Source organism: Microcaecilia unicolor, chromosome 4, assembly GCF_901765095.1.
Source record: "Microcaecilia unicolor chromosome 4, aMicUni1.1, whole genome shotgun sequence".
Taxonomy (NCBI): domain Eukaryota; kingdom Metazoa; phylum Chordata; class Amphibia; order Gymnophiona; family Siphonopidae; genus Microcaecilia; species Microcaecilia unicolor.
Window position 1 is genome coordinate 211,585,758 of NC_044034.1, and position 23,180 is coordinate 211,608,937.

The 23,180-nt window shown below is 43.9% G+C and overlaps 1 protein-coding gene across 1 annotated transcript in view; it reads left to right on the forward strand.

Moving 5' to 3' along the window:
• B4GALNT4 (beta-1,4-N-acetyl-galactosaminyltransferase 4) overlaps window positions 1-23,180 on the forward strand; it is a 577,155-nt gene that overhangs the window by 432,780 nt on the left and 121,195 nt on the right. Inside the window, exon 10 of the mRNA XM_030202455.1 lies at window positions 14,078-14,156. Within this exon, the coding sequence (XP_030058315.1) occupies window positions 14,078-14,156 (79 nt within the window). The remainder of the gene's footprint in view (window positions 1-14,077; window positions 14,157-23,180) is intronic.

Genomic DNA, 23,180 nt, shown 5'->3' on the forward strand with positions numbered 1-23,180 from the left:
CCGGGTGATTGCTCTTTTGAGCTCCCTGGGGTGGATCATCAACTGGGAGAAAAGCCAGCTGCACCCGACTCAGTCCCTGGAGTATCTGGGAGTTCGTTTCGACACCCAAGTGGGCAGAGTGTTCCTGCCAGACAATCGGATTGTCAAGCTTCAGGCTCAGGTGGACCAGTTCCTAGTAGCCTCTCCTCTTCGGGCTTGGGACTATGTGCAACTGTTGGGCTCTATGACGGCCACGATGGAAGTAGTGCCCTGGGTCAGGGCCCATATGAGACCTCTACAGCACTCTCTGCTGCAGCGATGGACTCCAGTGTCTGAGGATTACTCTGTGCGCCTTCTCTTGGATCCAGCGGTGCGCAAGGCGCAGAGCTGGTGGCTGAGGCCAGACAAGCTGTCCGCAGGAATGCCTCTTTTGACCCCGGAGTGGGTTGTCGTCACGACGGACGCCTCTTTGACGGGCTGGGGAGCCCACTGCTTGGGAAGGACAGCGCAGGGGCTCTGGTCTCCTGCAGAGGCAAAGTGGTCTATCAACCTCCTGGAACTCAGAGCCATTCGGTTGGCGCTTTTGGAGTTTCTCCCGGTACTGGCGTTGAAGCCAGTACGGGTCCTGTCGGACAATGCCACGGCTGTGGCCTATGTCAATCGCCAGGGAGGTACCAAGAGCGCCCTTCTAGCCAAGGAGGCCATGATTCTATGCCAGTGGGCGGAAGCGAACCTGGAACAGCTGTCGGCAGCCCACATTGCGGGAGTTATGAATGTCGAGGCGGACTTTCTCAGTCGCCATACCTTGGATCCCGGAGAGTGGCAGCTATCTGCTCAGGCGTTCTTGGACATCACGAAGCGCTGGGGCCAGCCGAGCCTAGATCTGATGGCGTCATCGGCCAATTGCCAAGTGCCGCGCTTTTTCAGCAGAGGACGGGACCCTCGATCTCTGGGAGTAGATGCTCTTCTCCAACAGTGGCCAACACAGGAGCTTCTCTATGTGTTCCCGCCCTGGCCCATGTTGGGCAGGGTGCTAGACCGGGTGGCAAAGCATGCGGGCCGGATAATCCTGGTGGGTCCGGACTGGCCCAGACGTCCCTGGTATGCGGACTTGATCAGGCTCTCAGTGGACGGCCCTCTGCGGCTGCCAGCGGAGCGGAGCCTGTTGCATCAGGGTCCCGTGGTGATGGAGGATCCCCCCCCCCCTTTGGTCTTACGGCCTGGCTATTGAGCGGCAGCGTCTGAGGAAGAAGGGCTTCTCAGACAAGGTCATCGCCACTATGCTGAGAGCGAGGAAGCGCTCTACTTCTACTGCTTACGCCAGGGTTTGGCGTACCTTTGCATCGTGATGTGAGGCAGGCTCTCTTTCTCCCTTCACTGCTCCAATTTCTTCAGTGTTGGCGTTCCTGCAAGAAGGTCTGGAGAAAGGCCTGTCGCTCAGTTCCCTTAGTCCAGGTAGCGGCTCTGGCTTGCTTCATGGGTCGCCTGAAGGGTGCTTCCCTGGCCTCAAGCCAGATGTGGTGCGCTTTCTCAAGGGAGTTAATCACCTACGCCCTCCTCTGCACTCGGTGGTGCCTGCGTGGAATCTCAATCTAGTGCTAAGAGCCTTGCAGAAGCCACCTTTTGAACCCTTGTCGAGGGCATCTCTGAAAGACATGACGTTGAAAGCAGTCTTTTTGTTGGCTATCACTTCAGCCAGACGAGTTTCCGTGCTCCAGGCGCTATCATGTCGAAAGCCCTTCCTGCAGTTCACTGAGGCAGGAGTGTCTATTCGCACGGTGCCTTCCTTCCTGCCCAAGATTGTTTCTCGTTTCCATGTGAATCAGCAGCTCTGTCTACCCTCCTTTCGTAGGGAGGACTACCCAGAGGAGTACTCTGCTCTCAAATATCTAGATGTGAGACGAGTCATCATCAGATACTTGGAAGTGACCAATGATTTCCGGAAGTCGGATCATCTGTTTGTGCTGTTCGCAGGTCCTCGTAAGGGTCTGCAGGCATCTAAGCCTACGGTGGCACGATGGGTCAAGGAAACCATTGCAGCGGCTTATGTGGCCGCAGGGAAGGTGCCGCCTATCCAGCTGAAGGCTCACTCCACTAGAGCACAGGCGGCCTCGATGGCAGAGGCCGGGTCCGTCTCCTTGGAAGAGATTTGTAAGGCGGCAACTTGGGCATCGGCTCATACCTTCTCCAGTCATTACCGCTTGACTGTGGCTGCTCGGGCAGAGGCCCGGTTTGGAGCTTCAGTGTTGCGGTCAGGGATTTCTATGTCCCGCCCTGGGTGAGTACTGCTTCGGTACATCCCACCAGTCTATGGATTGATCAGCATGATGATATGGAAGGTAAAATTATGTATCATACCTGATAATTTTCTTTCCATTAATCATAGCTGATCAGTCCATAGCCCCTCCCAGATATCTGTACTGTTTATATTCTGGTTGCATTTCAGGTTCAAGTTTAGTCTTCAGTTCCTGTTCAGGAGGTCTTCGTGTTCAAGTTTTTTCGATTGAATTCTTCTGGAGTTGAGACGATTTTGTGTTACAGTGAGCTGCTGCATTCCTCTCCCCTCCGTTTTACGGGGCTGGATTGAGACCTAAATTCTGCTGGCGCTCCCTCCCGCTTCGTGCGGCAGTAGGGCAGCCTTATATCCCTCCCGCTTCGGCGGTGTTAGGGTCAGCCAGCTCCTCCCGCGGTTGCGGTCGCAGGATAAGCCAGATCCCCCCGCATGGGCGGGTGTGGTGTCCCTCCCCCGCTCCGCGGGGATGAGCTGGATGGATTCCCCTCCCCCACTTGTGTGGGGATGAGCTGGGGTGATTCCCCTCCCCCGTTTCGGCGGTGGTGAGCTGGGCAGAGTGTCCCTTTGTGGGTGTAATTCTCTAAGTGCTGAGTCCTGCGGATGGAGCTTTGATATCGACATACTGAGGAGTTTCCGGCAGCACATGACCACATATAGGGAGGCAAAAGGATTGCTCTCTATCTCCACCTGCTGGTAGATGGACACAACCCACCAGTCTATGGATTGATCAGCTATGATTAATGGAAAGAAAATTATCAGGTATGATACATAATTTTACCTTCAAATACCCTCATGCCTGCTCTGAGCTAGCAGTAAGGGTAGCTTTGTTTTGTGCGCTGTTCTCTGAGCATTGGGAGGGAATAGGAAATGATCTCATTAACATTCGTTTGACTACACTTGCATGCTATTTGCGCTAATCTTTGGTACGCACATTGTCTCCTGCACTAGATCGATCTGAGCATTTTACGCTCGCTATCACCGGCGCTAGTGAAGCGCTAATTATCTCTAGCACCGGCATTACATTTTGATCATTGGCCCATTGATGCATTATTTTGACTAGCTTTTAAAGGCTAGAACCTTCTTCCACAGGTCAGGAATGAGCAAAAGATGGCGTTATCAGAATATATAAGTGAAATATAAAAGCACTCCAGTGAGATGGGAAAAGGTGGAGAGGGAGTGAGAAACAAGGAGAGAGGGATGGGTGATCAGAAGGTGATTAGATGGTTCTGTCTTTAAAAGCTAGTCAAAAATGTATTGTTAGTCCAGTAAAAAAAAGTATCATTTTTTCTTTATTGTTTTATTTCTATTTTTTTTTTTATGTGGACTAACACCACAGCTACACTGCTATATGTATGGTCAGCACCAGTGGATATATGTATTATACAGTCACTGTGCTCAGGGCCACCGAGGAAGGAGCCAGAGGGGAAAGATTCCCCAGGGCCCGGCCTCCAAGGAGGACCCGCCCAGCGCTGGCATGGCTGAGATTGGTCTCCTGCTCTTGTGTGCCGCGTTAATTCTGCTCAGATATTCACTGATAAAGGGGATGGGATGACTTCCCTATGAGGAAAGGCTAAAGCGGCTAGGGCTCTTCAGCTTGGAGAAAAGGCAGCTGAGAGGATAGAGGTCTATAAAATAATGAGTGGAGTTGAACGGGTAGATGTGAAGCGTCTTGTTTATGCTTTCCAAAAATACTAGGACTAAGGGGCATGCAATGAAGCTACAAAGTAGTAAACTTAAAACGAATCGAAAAAAATGTTTCTTCACTCAACATGTAATTAAACTCTGGAATTCGTTGCAAGAGAATTTGGTAAAGGCGGTTAGCTTAGTAGAGTTTTAAAAAGGTTTGGGTGGCTTCCTCATGGAAAAGTCCATAGACAGTTATTAAATTGGATTTGGGGAAAATCCACTATTTCTGGGATAAGCAGTATAAAATGTTTTGTACTTTTTGGGGATCTTGCCAGGTATTTGTGACCTGGATTGGCGACTGTTGGAAACAGGATGCTGGGCTTGATGGACCTTTGGTCTGTCCCAGTATGGCAATTCTTATGTTCACTCAAGGTGATGTACAGCAAGAATGGCATCCTATGTTTTCTATGTTTATGTTGATATGCTATATACATGTTGGTATTCTATGTTTCTGCATGCTCTGCTATGTTTATGCATGTTGATATCCTATGTTTTTGTTAAACTAGCATATGAACACGCATAAACATAGCATATCATGTTGGTATGCTATGTTTATGCATGTTGATATGCTATGTTTATGCATACTTTCTGAATAAAAGTACATTTCACTTTTGCTGAGTGAGGCTGGCCCAGGAAAATCATTAGAAAATGGCCATTTAAGAATGAGTTTGTAAAACATTTTCTGCTGCCAAGCATGTCTTATAAAGCTGTGGTTGGCTATATACAAATAAAAAGCCGATGTGCACAGGTCAGCCTTCTGGTTGCAGTGGGTTGAGATCCTGGTTTCATTTCCCTCTGCAGCTCCATGTGACCCGGGGCAAGTCACTTAGCTCTCCATTGCCCTAGATACAATAACTTAGATTGTAAGCCCATTAGGGACAGTGCAAAGTACCTGTAACAAAAACTGTAAACAGCATAGTCACCTTGGGGAGCATTTGCGATATATCAAGTGCTGAAAATAAAATAAATAAATTGTCACACATTTCAAACTGTCCCATCCTGTTACACACTAACAAATAGCCATTCATCCTGGGTTCCATTGCTCTTGTCTGTCAACCCTTGGAACTATTTATTATGACTGTTTGTTTTGTAACTGCCTTGGTTGAAGGTGAGATATAAATGTGAAAAAAAAATAATAATTCTTGAAGAGATTTCTAACCAACCTTAGAACACTATCACCTTTATGGACTGGTTCATTTCCCCAGACCTGGAATACTTCATTTTGGTTTCAAACAACTTTCTAAGTTTAGTTTAGTACTCAACCATTTCCATATGCCACTACTTTTTATTCAACCCTGAACTATTAATTTCCATGGCAACTCTGAATGAGAAGCTCTGATCTAGAAGATCTTATAAATTATTTCATTGTTCTACTCTTTGATGCTTCCTTACTAAAGTACACTAAGTTTTTGCAGTTACTGCAGAATTAACATGCAGTAATGCTACATTTCCAGCATTTTTGGAATGCTGCAGTGTAATTTACACAGAGCAAAGTTTGCTACTGCTTGCCAGCTGCATAGTAGTAACCTAGGATAAAGTTAGCTGTGTCTCTTGAGATTGTGTTAACTGTTCTGCATTATCTGCTGCGTTTTTGAGAACCTTTATTGTAGTCACAGTAGCAAAACATTAAAGACCCGAGACGACTGTTTTTTCGGCCTGTGAGCCTGCCTCAGGGGTCATCAAACCTGTAAGCATATGTTGATGAGAATACAGGTGACATACAGTGGGGGAAATAAGTATTTGATCCCTTGCTGATTTTGTAAGTTTGCCCACTGACAAAGACATGAGCAGCCCATAATTGAAGGGTAGGTTATTGGTAACAGTGAGAGATAGCACATCACAAATTAAATCCGGAAAATCACATTGTGGAAAGTATATGAATTTATTTGCATTCTGCAGAGGGAAATAAGTATTTAATCCCTCTGGCAAACAAGACCTAATACTTGGTGGCAAAACCCTTGTTGGCAAGCACAGCGGTCAGACGTCTTCTGTAGTTGATGATGAGGTTTGCACACATGTCAGGAGGAATTTTGGTCCACTCCTCTTTGCAGATCATCTCTAAATCATTAAGAGTTCTGGGCTGTCGCTTGGCAACTCGCAGCTTCAGCTCCCTCCATAAGTTTTCAATGGGATTAAGGTCTGGTGACTGGCTAGGCCACTCCATGACCCTAATGTGCTTCTTCCTGAGCCACTCCTTTGTTGCCTTGGCTGTATGTTTTGGGTCATTGTCGTGCTGGAAGACCCAGCCACGACCCATTTTTAAGGCCCTGGCGGAGGGAAGGAGGTTGTCACTCAGAATTGTACGGTACATGGCCCCATCCATTCTCCCATTGATGCGGTGAAGTAGTCCTGTGCCCTTAGCAGAGAAACACCCCCAAAACATAACATTTCCACCTCCATGCTTGACAGTGGGGACGGTGTTCTTTGGGTCATAGGCAGCATTTCTCTTCCTCCAAACACGGCGAGTTGAGTTCATGCCAAAGAGCTCAATTTTTGTCTCATCTGACCACAGCACCTTCTCCCAATCACTCTCGGCATCATCCAGGTGTTCACTGGCAAACTTCAGACGGGCCGTCACATGTGCCTTCCGGAGCAGGGGGACCTTGCGGGCACTGCAGGATTGCAATCCGTTATGTCGTAATGTGTTACCAATGGTTTTCGTGGTGACAGTGGTCCCAGCTGCCTTGAGATCATTGACAAGTTCCCCCCTTGTAGTTGTAGGCTGATTTCTAACCTTCCTCATGATCAAGGATACCCCACGAGGTGAGATTTTGCGTGGAGCCCCAGATCTTTGTCGATTGACAGTCATTTTGTACTTCTTCCATTTTCTTACTATGGCACCAACAGTTGTCTCCTTCTCGCCCAGCGTCTTACTGATGGTTTTGTAGCCCATTCCAGTCTTGTGCAGGTGTATGATCTTGTCCCTGACATCCTTAGACAGCTCCTTGCTCTTGGCCATTTTGTAGAGGTTAGAGTCTGACTGATTCACTGAGTCTGTGGACAGGTGTCTTTCATACAGGTGACCATTGCCGACAGCTGTCTGTCATGCAGGTAACGAGTTGATTTGGAGCATCTACCTGGTCTGTAGGGGCCAGATCTCTTACTGGTTGGTGGGGGATCAAATACTTATTTCCCTCTGCAGAATGCAAATAAATTCATATACTTTCCACAATGTGATTTTCCGGATTTAATTTGTGATGTGCTATCTCTCACTGTTACCAATAACCTACCCTTCAATTATGGGCTGCTCATGTCTTTGTCAGTGGGCAAACTTACAAAATCAGCAAGGGATCAAATACTTATTTCCCCCACTGTATATGCATGCATGATGTCACTGGTTTTCTGGAGCAATTTACTCATAGCAGAGTAGAAATACCTGGTTCAAACACGGGCACAGCGATTGATTTTAGAAACAACCGTTTTTTTCATATGTGTCACCTGTATTCTCATCAACATATGCTTACAGGTTTGATGACCCCTGAGGCAGGCTCACATGCTTCTTGGGTCTTTAAAGTGTTGGTACTGTGACTACAATAAAGGTCCTTGAATATTGAAAATCCTCTTTTGTATTTTTTTTTTGTTACATTTGTACCCCGTACTTTCCCACTCATGGCAGGCTCAATGCGGCTTACATGGGGCAATGGAGGGTTAAGTGACTTGCCCAGAGTCACAAGGAGCTGCCTGTGCCTGAAGTGGCAATTGAACTCAGTTCCTCAGGACCAAAGTCCACCACCCTAACCACTAGGCCACTCCTCCACTCCACTTTGCCTCACTACTTTGTTTGGTGTCTCCTCATCCGTGAGGATTTGGCTTTGTCCTCCTTTTCTGTTTCCTTACGTGCTGCATTAACAGTTAATGTGTAGTAACAACTTCCATTTTAACTGTAAAGCATAGTTCCCACCAATTGCCCCTCCCTGCCCCCAACAACATGGCATTTGCCGTAGATCATTCTCTGCAGATACGGATTTTTGAAACAACTCAGATAAATACTGACCAAGCCTTGTATGCCACCAATGCAGTGTTTTCAGTGTCGTCATGAGTTGTGTTTGTTTAATTTTACTACATACAGACCCCTGGATTGTATATACGGCGCCGCCGAAAGTTGTGCATGGAAATCCAGGCGTATTCTGTGCACAACTTAATTGAATAACAAGCCAGTCAACACCAATAATTGGTGACTTAACAAGCAATTATCAGCACTAATTGGCATTAATTAGAATTTACCTGCAGAACTTGCTAGGTGTATTCTATGAAGTGATGCGTGTAAATTGTAAGACACGGATGTGAAAAGGGGGTGTAGCCATGGGCGTGGAATGGGTGGTTTGTGGGTATTCCTAAAAACTATGTGCGCTCTTATAGAATGTGCACGATCCGCACATAAATTAGGCGTGTGCATACTTGGTGTAAATGGCTGCGCCTAAATTTAGTCACCGGACCAAGCACTTTAGCTTATTTTGTAAACTGTGCCTAACTTAGAGGCATATTCTATAAACCACACCTAACTTTAAACGATGTTTATAAAATATGCCTAGGTGCATTATTTTCAGGGCCATATATTGAATCTAGTCCAGAATGGTTAAAAATTTAAAAAAACCTTAGTAAGTTGGGGCCTAAATGGACTGCCTTGTAACCACTATTATGGTGTCCCATGTTTTGAGCATTTTAAAGAGTTTTCTTTTAATTTGGATGATTTTCTTGCCCATTTGCTTTTTCCTTGTCATTTTATTACAGTGTGAGAGAATCTAGTCATCATCGACCTGCTTTTCCATAATGTCAGTCCTGACACTTAAATACGCTGTTCCTTTCAGCAGGCTATTGTTCCAGTGATTCTGTTGCTGCTGATTGAGCTGAACCCAAGGATTTTACCAATCAGAATGTGTGTTTGTGGGTGGGATGATTTGTAATATTTTCAGACAACAACAAAAAAACAGAAGAAACAATCATCTCAGGTCACACAAACAGAAATAAAGTCACAGTGAAGATGACAACAAAATCAGTGCAGTGACATTTTAATAGAATAAGGCACAACTCGACACGGGCCTGTGTTTCGGCCAACTGGCCTGCATTAGGAGTCTGGTCTTCCTGAATGTATCGCTGCCCTGTATTATGTCATTCAGAATAACATCTTTAAGGCTGTCATACTCCTCCTGGCTCAGGTTTATTGACTCCAAAGACTGGCTGTACATCTGATATCGACCACTGTTTTCCATGGCACTTATGTAGCTTTTCCAGTCTTCTGGAATAACACAGCCTCCATAGCAGTCGCATGCAAAATACGTGGGTGTCATGGAAAACAGTGGTCAATGTCAGATGTGCAGCCAGTCTTTGGAGTCGATAAACCTAAGCCAGGAGGAGTATGGCAACATGAAAGATGTTATTCTAAATGATGTAATACAGGGCAGAGACACATTCACTTTTCTTATAATATTTTCAGCCAGTCACAGTCCCCAAAATTGCAGTTTTAGAATTAGTATTTTATCTTAATTTTTGGGTTTTTGTTTTTTTATGCTAGAATAATAGTTGTATTATATATGGGGAGCATGTTTATAAATACATTTTTTTAAAGTGCTTTAAATTCATGATTACAAGCTGCACAGGGATCATAATGAACTGATACCATGACAACTATGTCCCCTTTGGCTGGGAATCATGATTTGTGAATCTTTGATCTCAGAGAGGTCCTGGCAGGACCTCTTAAAGATTTATTTAATAGATCTTTACAGACGGGAGAGGTTCTGTGGGATTAGAGATGAGCGGATGTGGTCCCTCTTCACAAAAGTGGAGACAGGGAAGAAGTGGGAAACTACAGACCGGTAAGTCTCATGTCGGTGGTAGGAAAAATAATGGAGTCCCTGCTGAAAGAAAGGATGGTTAACTTTCGAGAAGCCGACGGGTTACAGGACCCGAGGCAACATGGCTTTACCAAAGGAAAATCCTGCCAAATGAATCTTATTGACTTCTTTGACTGGGTGACCAAAGAACTGGATGAAGGACGTGCATTAGATGTAATCTACTTGGACTTCAGCAAAGCCTTTGATACAGTCCCCCACAGAAGACTCATGAATAAGCTGAAAGGGTTGAACTTAGGACCGAAAGTGGTGAACTGGATAAGAAACTGGTTGACCAACAGGTGGCAGAGGGTGGTGGTAAATGGAATCCGCTCGGAGGAAAGGAAGGTGAGCAGTGGAGTTCCTCAGGGGTCGGTGCTGAGGCCTATTCTGTTTAATATATTTGTGGGTGATATTTCTGAAGGGTTGGAAGGAAAGGTGTGCCTTTTTGTGGATGACACGAAAATAGCCAATAGAGTGAATACCCTGGAGGGAGTAGAAACAATGAGAAGGGATCTCCGAACCTTAGAAGAATGGTCAAGGGTCTGACAGTTAAAATTTAATGCTCACACACAGTACTGTGTGTGAGCAGTAATTTTGGTGGTACTCTGATCATTAATTAATCCCTCTATTGGGTGAGTTAAAATTTAATGCCAAGAATTGTAGAGTGATGCACTTGGGGTGCAAAAACCCAAAAGAGAGATACCTGATAGGAGGGGAGAGATTAGTAAGCTCGACTCAGGAGAGAGACCTTGGGGTGTTGGTGTCTGAGGATCTAAAGGTGAAGAAGCAATTCGACAAGGCGATGGCTGTGGCCAGAAGGATGCTAGGCTGCGTAGAGAAGGTCATAACCAGCAGAAGAAAGGAGGTGTTGATGCCCCTGTACAAGTTGTTGGTGAGGCCCCACTTGGAGTATTGTGTTCAGTTTTGGAGGCCGTATCTTGCTAAAGATGTAAAAAGACTGGAAGCGGTGCAAAGGAAAGCTACAAAAATGGTATGGGATTTGTGTTGCAAACTGTATGAGGAGAGACTTGCTGACCTGAAATTGTATACCTTGGAGGAAAGGAGAAACAGGGGTGACGTGATACAGACATTCAAATATTTGAAAGGTATTAATCCGCAAATGAACCTTTTTCGGGGACGGGAAGGCGGTAGAACTAGAGGACATGAAATGAGGTTGAAGGGGGGCAGACTCAGGCCTAATGTGAGGAAGTATTTTTTCACGGAGAGGTTGGTGGATATGTGGAATGCTCTCCTGCGGGAGGTGGTGGAGATGAAAATGGTAATGGAATTCAAACACGCGTGGGATAAACACAAAGGAATCCTATTTAGAAGAAATGGTTCCGCGGAATCTTTGTGGAGATTGGGTGGCGACGCCGGTAATTGGGAAACAAAACGGGAACTGGGCAGATTTTTACGGTCTATGCCCTGTTCATGACTGAATAGATATGGATAGGCTGGAGTGTAAATTTTAAGGGGCTTCAACGTTAGCTTCAGAACTTAGTTCAAGAACAGTACTGGGCAGACTTCTATGGTCTGTGCCCTGAGAAAGGCAAGGACAAATCAAACTCAGGTATATGTATAAAGTATCACATACCATGTAAAATTTATGTATTTATTTATTTATTGCATTTGTATCCCACCTTTTCCCACCTATTTGCAGGCTCAAAGTGACTTACATAGTTTTGTAACACAATTATTCTTGGATGTCAGGTACAATTATTGTAGTACAGAGGTTAGTTAAGGGAGACGTAGAGAGTAGAAGGGAGGCGTTTATTAGGTATAGCGAACAGTAGGTTTTCAGCAGTGGATTAGTAAGGTTCTAGGTTTTCATTGTATGCTTTGTTGAAGAGATATGTCTTGAGGGATTTACGAAAGGTAGTTGTTTCGTTGATTGTTTTCAGGTTTCTAGGTAATGCGTTCCACAACTTTGTGCCCAAGTACGAGAAGGTACTTGAGTTTATCTTGTTGGGCAGACTGGATGGACCGTACAGGTGTTTATCTGCCATCATTTACTATGTTACCTCTAGTCTCGCAACGAGAATCCTGCATGGTAAACCTACTTCAATTAACACACACCAACCGATATTCAGCACTATTTAACCGGCCAGGAATGGCTCCTGGCCAGTTAAATAGCTCTTAGCTGGCTATCTCCACTGAATATTAGCACTTAGCGCATAATGGCTAACCGGCTATATAGCGCAATATAACTTTCTATCTGTGAATACTCAGTGCTTTGTCGGCTAAGGGGTACTTTTACTAAAGTGCGCTGAAAAATTGCCTGCACTAGTGTAGGCACGTGTTTTGAACACACTCAGATCCATTTTTCTGTGCACCTGTAAAAAATGCCTTTTTTGGGGGGGCCAAAACTGGACGTCTGGCAAAATGAAAATTGGCGCATCTATTTTGGGTCTGAGACCTTACTGCCACCCATTCACTTAGCAAAAAGGTCTCATGCGTTAACCGGGTGGTAATCGTCAATGCGCGTATAATGCCGATTACTGCCTGGTTAGCACCATGTGCTGGAAAATAAAATATATTTTCCGGCGCGCGTAGTGGATGGCCGGAAAAAATGAAATTGCTGCCCAGGCCACGTGGCTTAGTAAAAGGGCCCCTAAGTTTAGCAGTCAAATCGGACCGCCTAAATAGCAGTCCTGTCTTTGGCTGCTATAAACCTAACTAGTCAGCGCTGAATATTAACTTGGCCGGTTAAGTTTAAGCTGGCCAAAAACCCCCGGATTGAATATCTGGGCTCAGCGCCGATCACAGCATTTAGCTAGCCTGCCTTCCGCGGGCTGAATATTGGCCGGACAAAGTCTACTTTGTTCTTCTGATACATCCTTTCACTTTTGAAATTTTTACTATGATTTATCCACAATTTGCATTTGAAATCATTAGAGCAGAATTATAGACCTACAAAGGATTGGTGGCTAGAAACTCTTATGATTCAAAATATTTGCATAACATTGTAAAAGTTAAATATAAGTACATGAAATCAAGTAGAAATGACAATTAGAATTAAAACACTAGCAGGCTTATTTTCGAAAGAGAAGGACGCCCATCTTTCGACACAAATCGGAAGATGGGCGTCCTTCTCACAGGGTCGCCCAAATTGACATAATCGAAAGCCAGTTTTGGGCGTCCCCAACTGCTTTCCATCGCAGGGATGACCAAAGTTGCCGGGGGCATGTCGGAGGCGAAGCGAAGGCGGGAATTGGGCGTGCCTAACACATGGGCGTCCTCGGCCCATAATGGAAAAAAGAAGGGCATCCCTGGCGAGCATTTGGATGACTTTACCTGGTCCTGTTTTTCTTACGACCAAGGCACAAAAAGGTGCCCGAACTGACCAGATGACCACCCTCAAAAAAGAACTTTAAAAATATTTTGTGCCAGCCTCAATTGTCATACTCAGGTACATCGCAGCAGTATGCAGGTCCCTGGAGCAGTTTTAGTGGGTGCAGTACACTTCAGGCAGGCGGACCCAAGCCCATCCCCCCCCCCCCACCTGTTACACTTGTGCTGGTAAATGTGAGCCCTCCAAAACCCACCAGAAACCCACTGTACCCACATCTAGGTGCCCCCTTCACCCATAAGGGCTATGGTAGTGGTGTACAGTTGTGGGTAGTGGGTTTTGGGGGGCTCAGCACACAAGGTAAGGGAGCTATGTACCTGGGAGCTTTTTCTGAAGTCCACTGCAGTGCCCCCTAGGGTGCCCGGTTGGTGTCCTGGCATGTCAGGGGGACCAGTGCACTACGAATGCTGGCTCCTCCCACGACCAAAGGGTTTGCATTTGGTTGTTTCAGAGATGGGCGTCCTTAGTTTCCATTATTGCCGAAAATCAGAAACGACCAAGTCTAAGGGCGATCATCTCTAGGGATGACCTAAATGTCAAGATTTTGGCTTCCCTGACCGTATTATCGAAATGGAAGATAGACGCCTATCTTGTTTCAATAATACGGGTTTCCTCGCCCCTTCGCCGGGACGTCCTGCGAGGATGTCCTTAGGAAAACTTGGTCGCTCCATTCGATTGTGCCCCTCTAGGGGCCCTGTTTGCTAGCGTTTTTAGCGCGTGCTAAAAATTAGCACGTGCTAACAAAGCTAACACTAGAGACACCCATAGAAATATATGGGTGTCTCTTGCGTTAGCGCACACTGAAAACACTAGCGCACCTATAGCGTGGCTTAGTAAACAGGGCCTGTATATTGTTACCATCTCCTTGGTTATGGATAACTTTATAATTCCATGTTGCTCTTTCATGTATATTAGCATTTCTTTTTTTCTTCTTTTCAGGCTAATGACCTCTCGTAGGTATTACTTTGAGCTCCTTCACAAGCAGGATGACAGAGGATCTGACCATGTGGAAGTTGGCGTGAGTAAATCCTTGGTTAATTTGTTTATTTTCTACTGTTGCTAAATATATATATACTTTCCAATTGGTATCTAAACTGTGAGCAGAATTTAGTGTCCAGAAAATTCAGGATAGGGATTTCTGCTGTTGGTTTTGGTGCAGTTAATGAACATAATAATATAATGCTTCTCTTTAAACTGAATATAATTGATACAGTGTCACATTTCTTAACTGCAGTGATCCTATATTTTTCCCTTTTTGTTTTTTAATTAATAAAATTCCAGTCCATTCCTTGTTTCTGTGTATATTTTCACTCAGCAATTTCTATGTGCTCCTTTGGGTGTTCAACTCATTTAGGATCAGCCTCTTCTAGGCTACCATGCTATGAATATTCATTTGAAAATTCCTATTTGTTAAACAATTTCTCTCTCAAACAACCTAACCATTGTGGCAACAGGCCATGGGCAGCTGCCACAAACATTAGCTCCTTCTGGAACCTCATACACTTGCATCCTGAATCTGTCCACTAGGTGTCACCATGGAACCTCATACACTTGCATCCTGAATCTGTCCACTAGGTGTCACCAGTCACCGATGTGCTAAAGCAGAAATGCCATCCCCCTTCTCCCAAGGACTGTGAACAAAGCCTTTATAGCATGCTCAGCTCTGGCCAACCCAGAGAATAGAAGCTGGACATGGGTCTTAAGCAAATGTCTTCCTTGTGGCCAAGCTCTGGCCCTAAATCGGTTTCCATTTTCTAAGTATCTCTGAATACCAAGATTTGCTTATTATGCAGTACCTACTTTTAGGTTTGAAATTTTTTTGGTTTGAGCTGTGGAAAACTCTTGCCCTATTCTAGGCTACTTTTGTCAGTAATTCAGTTGGTAGGGTATAATATATATATATATATATATATATATATATATATATATATATATATATATATATATTTGCTAATATGATGCATATGCAACTTGATTACAGTTTAGGTATAGATCACCATTTTATATCCAGCTTATTTAAGTAATAACTGAAAATCATTGTCTGAAAGTTAGTGAGTGCACCGTTTGAGATGAATTGGTTCTCACAGCCCGGTCCACATCATCAAACCATTGATGCCATTAATGGCCCTAATGTTGAAACTATTCCCATGTGTCTTGCCATTCTCTACCTCCCCACCCTGTGCAGGTTTGAGGGACATAGTTGGTATATACAAATACATTCTACTTTTGTGAAGTTACAGCTTCAGCATAAGTGCTAGGTGGGCGCTAAACATTGTACTTCAACTAACATGTGCAGCTTAGCATACTAATGTAAGAGGGTGTACATATGGGTGGGGTTTCCACTCATAGTAGCCAGCTTTTCAAAATGATTGGGGGTGCTAAGCTTGATGGAAGTTACTCCTCCCTGTCAAGGAGTGTGTTCAATATTGGGGGTGCTCATGCACCCCAGCACCGACAGAGCTGGCTCCTATACATACTGTAAATTGCATTGTAAAGTGCCACATTTGGGTGTGTGTATTTATGCCAGCTATTGACATGATGTAAGTGGGCTTGCCTTAATGTAGGCACATAGACACTGATTTATGCAAGTATTTTATAAGTGAATCTGCATGGCCAGATGCTGTTATAGAATTCATGGTTAGCATGCTGCATCTAGCTGCCTAACTGTGGTGCTCAGTTTTAGAATTGCCCCCTAGTTGGGGAAAAGGGGCATTACTGGCAACCGACCTGAGACTGGACTGGCAAGTACATATACAGAGTTTATTTCCAAATCACCATGCATACTTCACAGCAGGACATTTTCACCTGCAAATTCTGCAAGTATATATGTACCCGTGGGCCCCTCCAGGGGAGGGATTTTTATGTTTCATCATTTTATTGATGACTAATCAGAACAAGATCACATTCCATCTTTTAAACATACCAAACACAATACTGAACACTAAACAATAAAAACTGATGCTTAGTCTAGTCATTCAACTTTTATCCATTTTCAACCCCCTCCCCCCCAAAAAAAACTCCCTCCCTCTCCTTGTACTGATATCTTCCCCCCGTTTACCATTTGTCCCCCCCCCCCCTTTTTGGGGAGGGATTTTTAAAGGGATGCTCTGCAAGCTACACCAGAGAAAGCGGGGGCTCAGGGTAAGTCTTTCAGTGTTAACATGGTATTACCTCTATAGTGATGACTTTACAACTATTCTCTTCCTTTTGCCTGCATAAATGTAACAGTAAAAATAGATCCCAATTAAATGTTGGATACCTACCTCACACCCACCCCTGTTTCATGTGTCATCCATCATTTTTCCCTTCATTTTCTAGCATTTCCTCACACTGTGATTCATGATGCTCTGTTCTTCTGTCAAGCTGTTGCCATCAATATTCCTAAATATTCTTGACAGTCTCATAACAAGCACCAGGTCTGCATTCCAGAGAGATGCTCCTACTGACTGAATGAGAAGTACATAATAGTGCTGCAGCATATTTATGTCTATCTTCTTCTCATCACTCAAGCAGAATAGTTGTCATTATATGGATAAGAATTCTTTCCTTACTGAGATACAGAAATAACCCAGGGATGAAGGGCTCTGTTTAAATACAATGCCAAATATTAGTTCTGAAAATCCCCCCCCCCCCTTAGAGATCGACAATAATGGTAAGTTCACATGCTCCAAGGTTATTGCCAAGACAAGATGGCATACAGGTCAATGGCATGCAAATCCATTCCTGAAAAAGTGTCTTACATATGGGAAACACCCAAGTCATGATGAATTCAGTGCAGAAGATGTAATTGAACAGACAACAAAGCGGTCTCCTACTCAACTCTCTGTAGGGGTCTTTTACTAAACAGGAAGTACCACACTGGGCTACCGCAGCAGCCCTGTGATAGTTCCCATCCCCAGCACGTGCCATTTCTGGCACTACAAAAATATTTTTGTTTTTGTAGATCCGGTGTTTACCCAATGGTAATCGGTCAGTCAAAAACACACGCTGATGACAGCACAGGCCCCCTTTTGCAGCAACTTAGTAAAATGATCCCTCTGTTCCAGCCCATAAAGAGGAGTACTGTAATAATAAAACACTGGTTGTACTGTTAAAAAAAGAAACTTGATTACATTCTACAGATACACTAAGGGGTAAATTCTATATATGCTGCCAAAAAACCATGCACTTAGCACAATTCTATAAACCATGCCTAAAGTTAGGTATAATTTATAGAATATGCACAAGCACCTTTCTTATGCTTAAAATGTAGGTGCACCCATTTAGGCCACCTGAAACCAGGCCTAAATACCTGCACCTAACTTAGGCACAGATTGGGTTTATTCTGTAATAGTGCACATAGTTTTTTGAAACGCCCACAACCTGCCCATTTCATGCCATTAACCACACCCACTTTTCGACTGCTCGCATTAGAGGCTGTTAAGTACCAATTATTGGCACTGATTGGCTTGTTAATCAATTACGTTGTGTGTGCAATTTGACCAAAAAAGTACAAAACATTTTATGTTGCTTATCCTACAAATATGTTAAATAGTTTTAGACCGTCACTCTGTCCCATAAAGCAAAATATCAAAAAATATATTCACAGAATGTGTAAATGCAAATATGATAGTCCTAAAGGCTGTTAGACTAAAGTGAGGAAGAGTCTCATATGTAATACACGGTGATATTTCTTTCACTCAACAGGTGAATACACTGCCCGTGTTAATGTCTTAATCATTGACTCAACCTCCACCATCCCAATTATATTAACAAAAAAAGACTTGCACAACTTTTTAAATGTACTTCTCAATAATGCACACTGCACTTATCTTAGGCAGGTTGGTGCGCTCTTAAAACCCCGACAGGTCCCCGTTTCGTATCAACTTTATCAAGGGGGAGTGACACCAATTCTGTCGATAAGGGAGAAAAAGAACAAGAAAAAAGGAAATCAAGTCTCTTACATATAAACCTTAACCCCATTATTTTAAATTATCTAAATATTCGCATATCTTTTATTAAATCAGCTGATGGCTTACCCGGTTTCTGCCCCAGGCATCTATATGTGCTGGCTTATTCCGATAAAACCAAAAAATGGCGACAGCGTCTTTTTATTATTAGCAGCAAGCAAACAGTACACATTATGGCATAATATGCTACTTATAATGTCAACACAATACACAAAAGACAACATAGGCCCTATAGGGGTGGAGTCATATGTGGTGACCCTGCCCATAATGAGTACCGGCACCTGTTATTCAGGTTAAATTGCCCTGTTGGCACTTTGCGATAAATAATTAGATTTTAGGTTGCTGTTTGGGCACTCGGTCTCCCAGAGACGTCCAAATCGGTATAATTGAAGCCCGATTTTGGACGTCTCCAACTGCAGTCCGTTGCAAGGATGTCCAGATTTCAAGGGGGCGTGTCAGAGGCGTAGCGAAGGCGGGACTTGGGCTTGCCTAACACTTGGAAAAACAAGGACATCCCATTGCTGTCCTGGCATGTCAGGGGGACCAGTGCACTACAAATGCTGGCTCCTCCCACCTCCAAATTGCTTGCATTTGGACGTTTTTGACATGGACGTCTTTAGTTTCGAAAATCACCGAAAGTCAGAAACGTCCATGTCTAGGGACATCCAAATTTAAGGATTTGGACATCTCTGACGGTATTTTCGAAACAAATGATGGATGTCTATCTTTTTTCGAAAATATGATTTTCCCTGCCCCTGGATTTAGACATTTTACAAGGACATCCAAAACGCAACTTGGACGTTTCTTTCAAAAATGCCCCTCCACGTGATCGAACATGGCTTGGGATTGAGTACATAAGTAATGCCACACTGGGAAAAGACCAAGGGTCCATCGAGCCCAGCATCCTGTCCACGACAGCGGCCAATCCAGGTCAAGGGCACCTGGCAAGCTACCCAAACGTACAAACATTTTATACATGTTATTCCCGAAATTGTGGATTTTCCCAAGTCCATTTAGTAGCGGTCTATGGACTTGTCCTTTAGGAAACCATCTAACCCCTTTTTAAACTCTGCCAAGCTAACCGCCTTCACCACGTTCTCCGGCAACGAATTCCAGAGTTTAATTATGTGTTGGGTGAAGAAAAATGTTCTCCGATTTGTTTTAAATTTACTACACTGTAGTTTCATCGCATGTCCCCTAGTCCTAGTATTTTTGGAAAGCGTGAACAGACGCTTCCCATCCACCTGTTCCACTCCACTCATTATTTTAGATACCTCTATCATGTCTCCCCTCAGCCGTCTCTTCTCCAAGCTGAAAAGCCCTAGCCTCCTTAGTCTTTCTTCATAGGGAAGTCGTCCCATCCCCGCTATCATTTTAGTCGCCTTTCGCTGCACCTTTTCCAATTCTACTATATCTTTCTTGAAATGCGGCGACCAGAATTGAACACAATGCTCAAGGTGCGGTCGCACCATGGAGCGATACATCAGCATTATAACATCCTCACACCTGTTTTCCATACCTTTCCTAATAATACCCAACATTCTATTCGCTTTCCTAGCTGCAGCAGCACACTGAGCAGAAGGTTTCAGTGTATTATCGATGACGACACCCAGATCCCTTTCTTGGTCCGTAACTCCTAACGTGGAACGTTGCATGACGTAGCTATAGTTCGGGTTCTTTTTTCCCCACATGCATCACCTTGCACTTGCTCACATTAAACGTCATCTGCCATTTAGCCACCCAGTCTCCCAGTCTCGTAAGGTCCTTCTGTACTTTTTCACAATCCTGTCGCGAGTTAACGACTTTGAAAAACTTTGTGTCATCAGCAAGTTTAATTACCTCGCTAGTTACTCTCATCTCTAAATCATTTATAAATATATTAAAAAGCAGCGGTCCTAGCACAGACCCCTGAGTAACTACTACTATTACTACTACTATTTAGCATTTCTATAGCGCTACAAGGCGTACGCAACCCCACTAACTACCCTTCTCCACTGTGAATACTGTCCATTTAACCCCACTCTCTGTTTTCTATCCTTCAACCAGTTTTTAATCCACAATAGGACATTTCCTCCTATCCCATGACCCTCCAATTTCCTCTGTAGCCTTTCATGATGTACCTTGTCAAATGCCTTTTGAAAATCCAGATACACAATATCAACCGGCTCCCCTTTGTCCACGTTTGTTTACTTCTTCAAAGAATTGAAGTAAATTGGTCAGGCAAGATTTCCCCACACAAAAGCCGTGCTGACTTGGTCTCAGTAATCCATGGCCTTGGATGTGCTTTGTAATTTTGTTTTTGATACAAAATTACAGAGTATTAGGGATAATGCCAGGAGTGGCCAAAAAAAACTGCTGGACCCCACCAACTGAATGTCTAAACCTATGGGGGATGGAGTAGGGAGGGAGCAAGTGCAGTTCAGGAGAAGTGAGAGTGAGTGGAATTACATACAAACTACTCACACAAACAATACATAATATGCATATTCAAAAAATTAAACAATGGCAAGGAAAACCTGCCAGTCACGATCACCATCAACAGAAAGAAACGAAAGGACGCAACAAACTCAAACCAAGAAGACAGACAGCTGATAAAAATTAACACCACCGCAAACTCAACTGAACACCACCACCAACAAATACAAATAGGATACATCAATGCCAGATCGGCAGTCAATAAAACCACGATACTAACCGACTGGATCACAACTGATCATCTCGACTTCCTACTCATAAGCGAAACTTGGATCCATGACCCCAAAGATTCAATAATACTAGAGCTCTGCCCCCCAGGATACAAAATTACCCACTGGACAAGAGAAGGAAAAAGAGGAGGAGGAATAGCAATAATCTATAAATCCCAATTCACAGTCACAACAACAGCAGAGTCTATTCTTCCCCAACTCGAAATAGCCTCAGTCAGAATCAACTACCCCAACCTACGTGATCACCTAAACCTAATCTTATTCTACAGACCCCCGGGCAATTGGCAAGACTCACAAACACACTTTCTGGACTTTATATCAAACACCTATGTTACTACCCAGAACCTCCTCATAGCAGGAGACATCAGTCTTCACCTTGAAGATAATAACTTAAGCAATGTACGCGAATGCAAAGACTTCCTGCAACTATGGGAACTCCACTGGCCAAACACACAACCCACCCATAACAAAGGACACACACTAGACATCATCACCCACAAATTCTCACCAGAATCAAATTTCACACTAATAGACACAAAATGGACAGCCAGGCCATGGTCCGACCACCACAGTGCAAACCTCACCCTCCACTGGAGAACAAAAAAGACACAACAAAAACAACAAACATATACTACGAGAGGCAAAATAGACCCACTAACATTCTGGCAACAACTCTACACTGACGAATGGACAATACCTACAGACTCACCCCAGTTTCTCCAAGAATGGGATAACAACATAGCACCACTTCAAACCAGAACCTCACATAGTAAAAACTCAATACCATGGTTTAACGAAGAATTGAAAGAACTAAAAACAAAAGTTAGAAGATTGGAAAGAGCATGGAGCAAGAAAAAAGACAAAAACACACACAAAGACTGGAAACAACTACAAAGAAAATACAAGTATACGATCAGACAAACTAAAAGGACTTACTACAAAACCAAAATAGAACCAAACTATAAGGATACACACAAACTCTTCTCACTCGTAAACAATCTTCTAAATACTACCAAGGTCACCTCTAACAACACAGAAACCCCATCAGCAACCAACCTTGCGAACTACTTCAACGAAAAAAATCATAAAACTCCAACTCATGATACCCACTAACACAACGCACTATACAAATATCCTTGAATGTCTAGACCCAAATCCCAGAGAATACCCAGCAGATCCATCATGCACCGACTTTGACACGCTCTCATCAAAAGAAATCTCAAATTGGCTAAGAAAATACGCCAAATCGCAATGCAAATTAGACATCTGCCCTAACACTCTAATAAGAACCGCACCCAAACAATTCAAAACAGACCTCACGAACCACATAAACTACAGGCTTCAAAATGGACTTTTTCCAATGGATAAAGGAAACATCCTACTCACTCCGTTACCGAAAGATGCTAAAAAAGCACAATGGACCTAACCAACTATTGACCAGTAGCATCCATTCCACTCATGACCAAACTCATGGAAGGCATAGAGACGAAACAACTGACTGAACACTTAAATAAACACTCAATTCTGCACGAGTCCCAATCAGGATTTCGGACAAATCACAGCACCGAAACTGTACTAGTGTCGGCAATGAACACATTCAAACAAGCAATTGCGACTGGTAACAACATCCTCCTCCTGCAATTCGACATGTCTAGTGCCTTTATTGTCTAGTGGTTATTAGTATATAACCACGATATACTAATACATATACTAGAATACTTCGGAGTAGGAGGCACTGTTCTCAAATGGTTCAAAGGATTCCTAACCACAAGATCATACCAAGTAATAACGAACGAGGACAGATCACCACAATGGATACCTGAGTGTGGAGTCCCCCAAGGATCCCCGCTCTCACCAACATTATTCAACCTCATGATGATACCTCTAGCCAAGCTACTAGCCAATCAAAACCTCAACCTCTACATCTATGCAGATGACGTCACAATTTACATTCCATTCAAACATGATCTAAATGAAATCACCAATGAAATCAACCAAAGCCTCCAAATAATGCACACCTGGGCAGATGCATTCCGACTAAAACTTAACGCAGAAAAAACACAATGCCTTGTACTCACCTCACAACATAACACAAAAAACTTCAACACCATGACCACGCCATACTGTTCCCTTCTGGTCTCACAAAACTTGAAAATTCTTGGAGTCACCATTGATCGAAACCTCACTCTTGACACCCACGTGAAAAACACGACCAAAAAGATGTTCTACACCATGTGGAAACTTAAAAGAGTAAAACCTTTCTTCCCGAGATACATCTTCCGTACTCTGGTACAGTCAATGGTAATAAGTCATCTGGACTACTGCAATGCACTGTACGCCGGGTGCAAAGAACAAACAATCAAAAAACTCCAAACTGCCCAGAATACG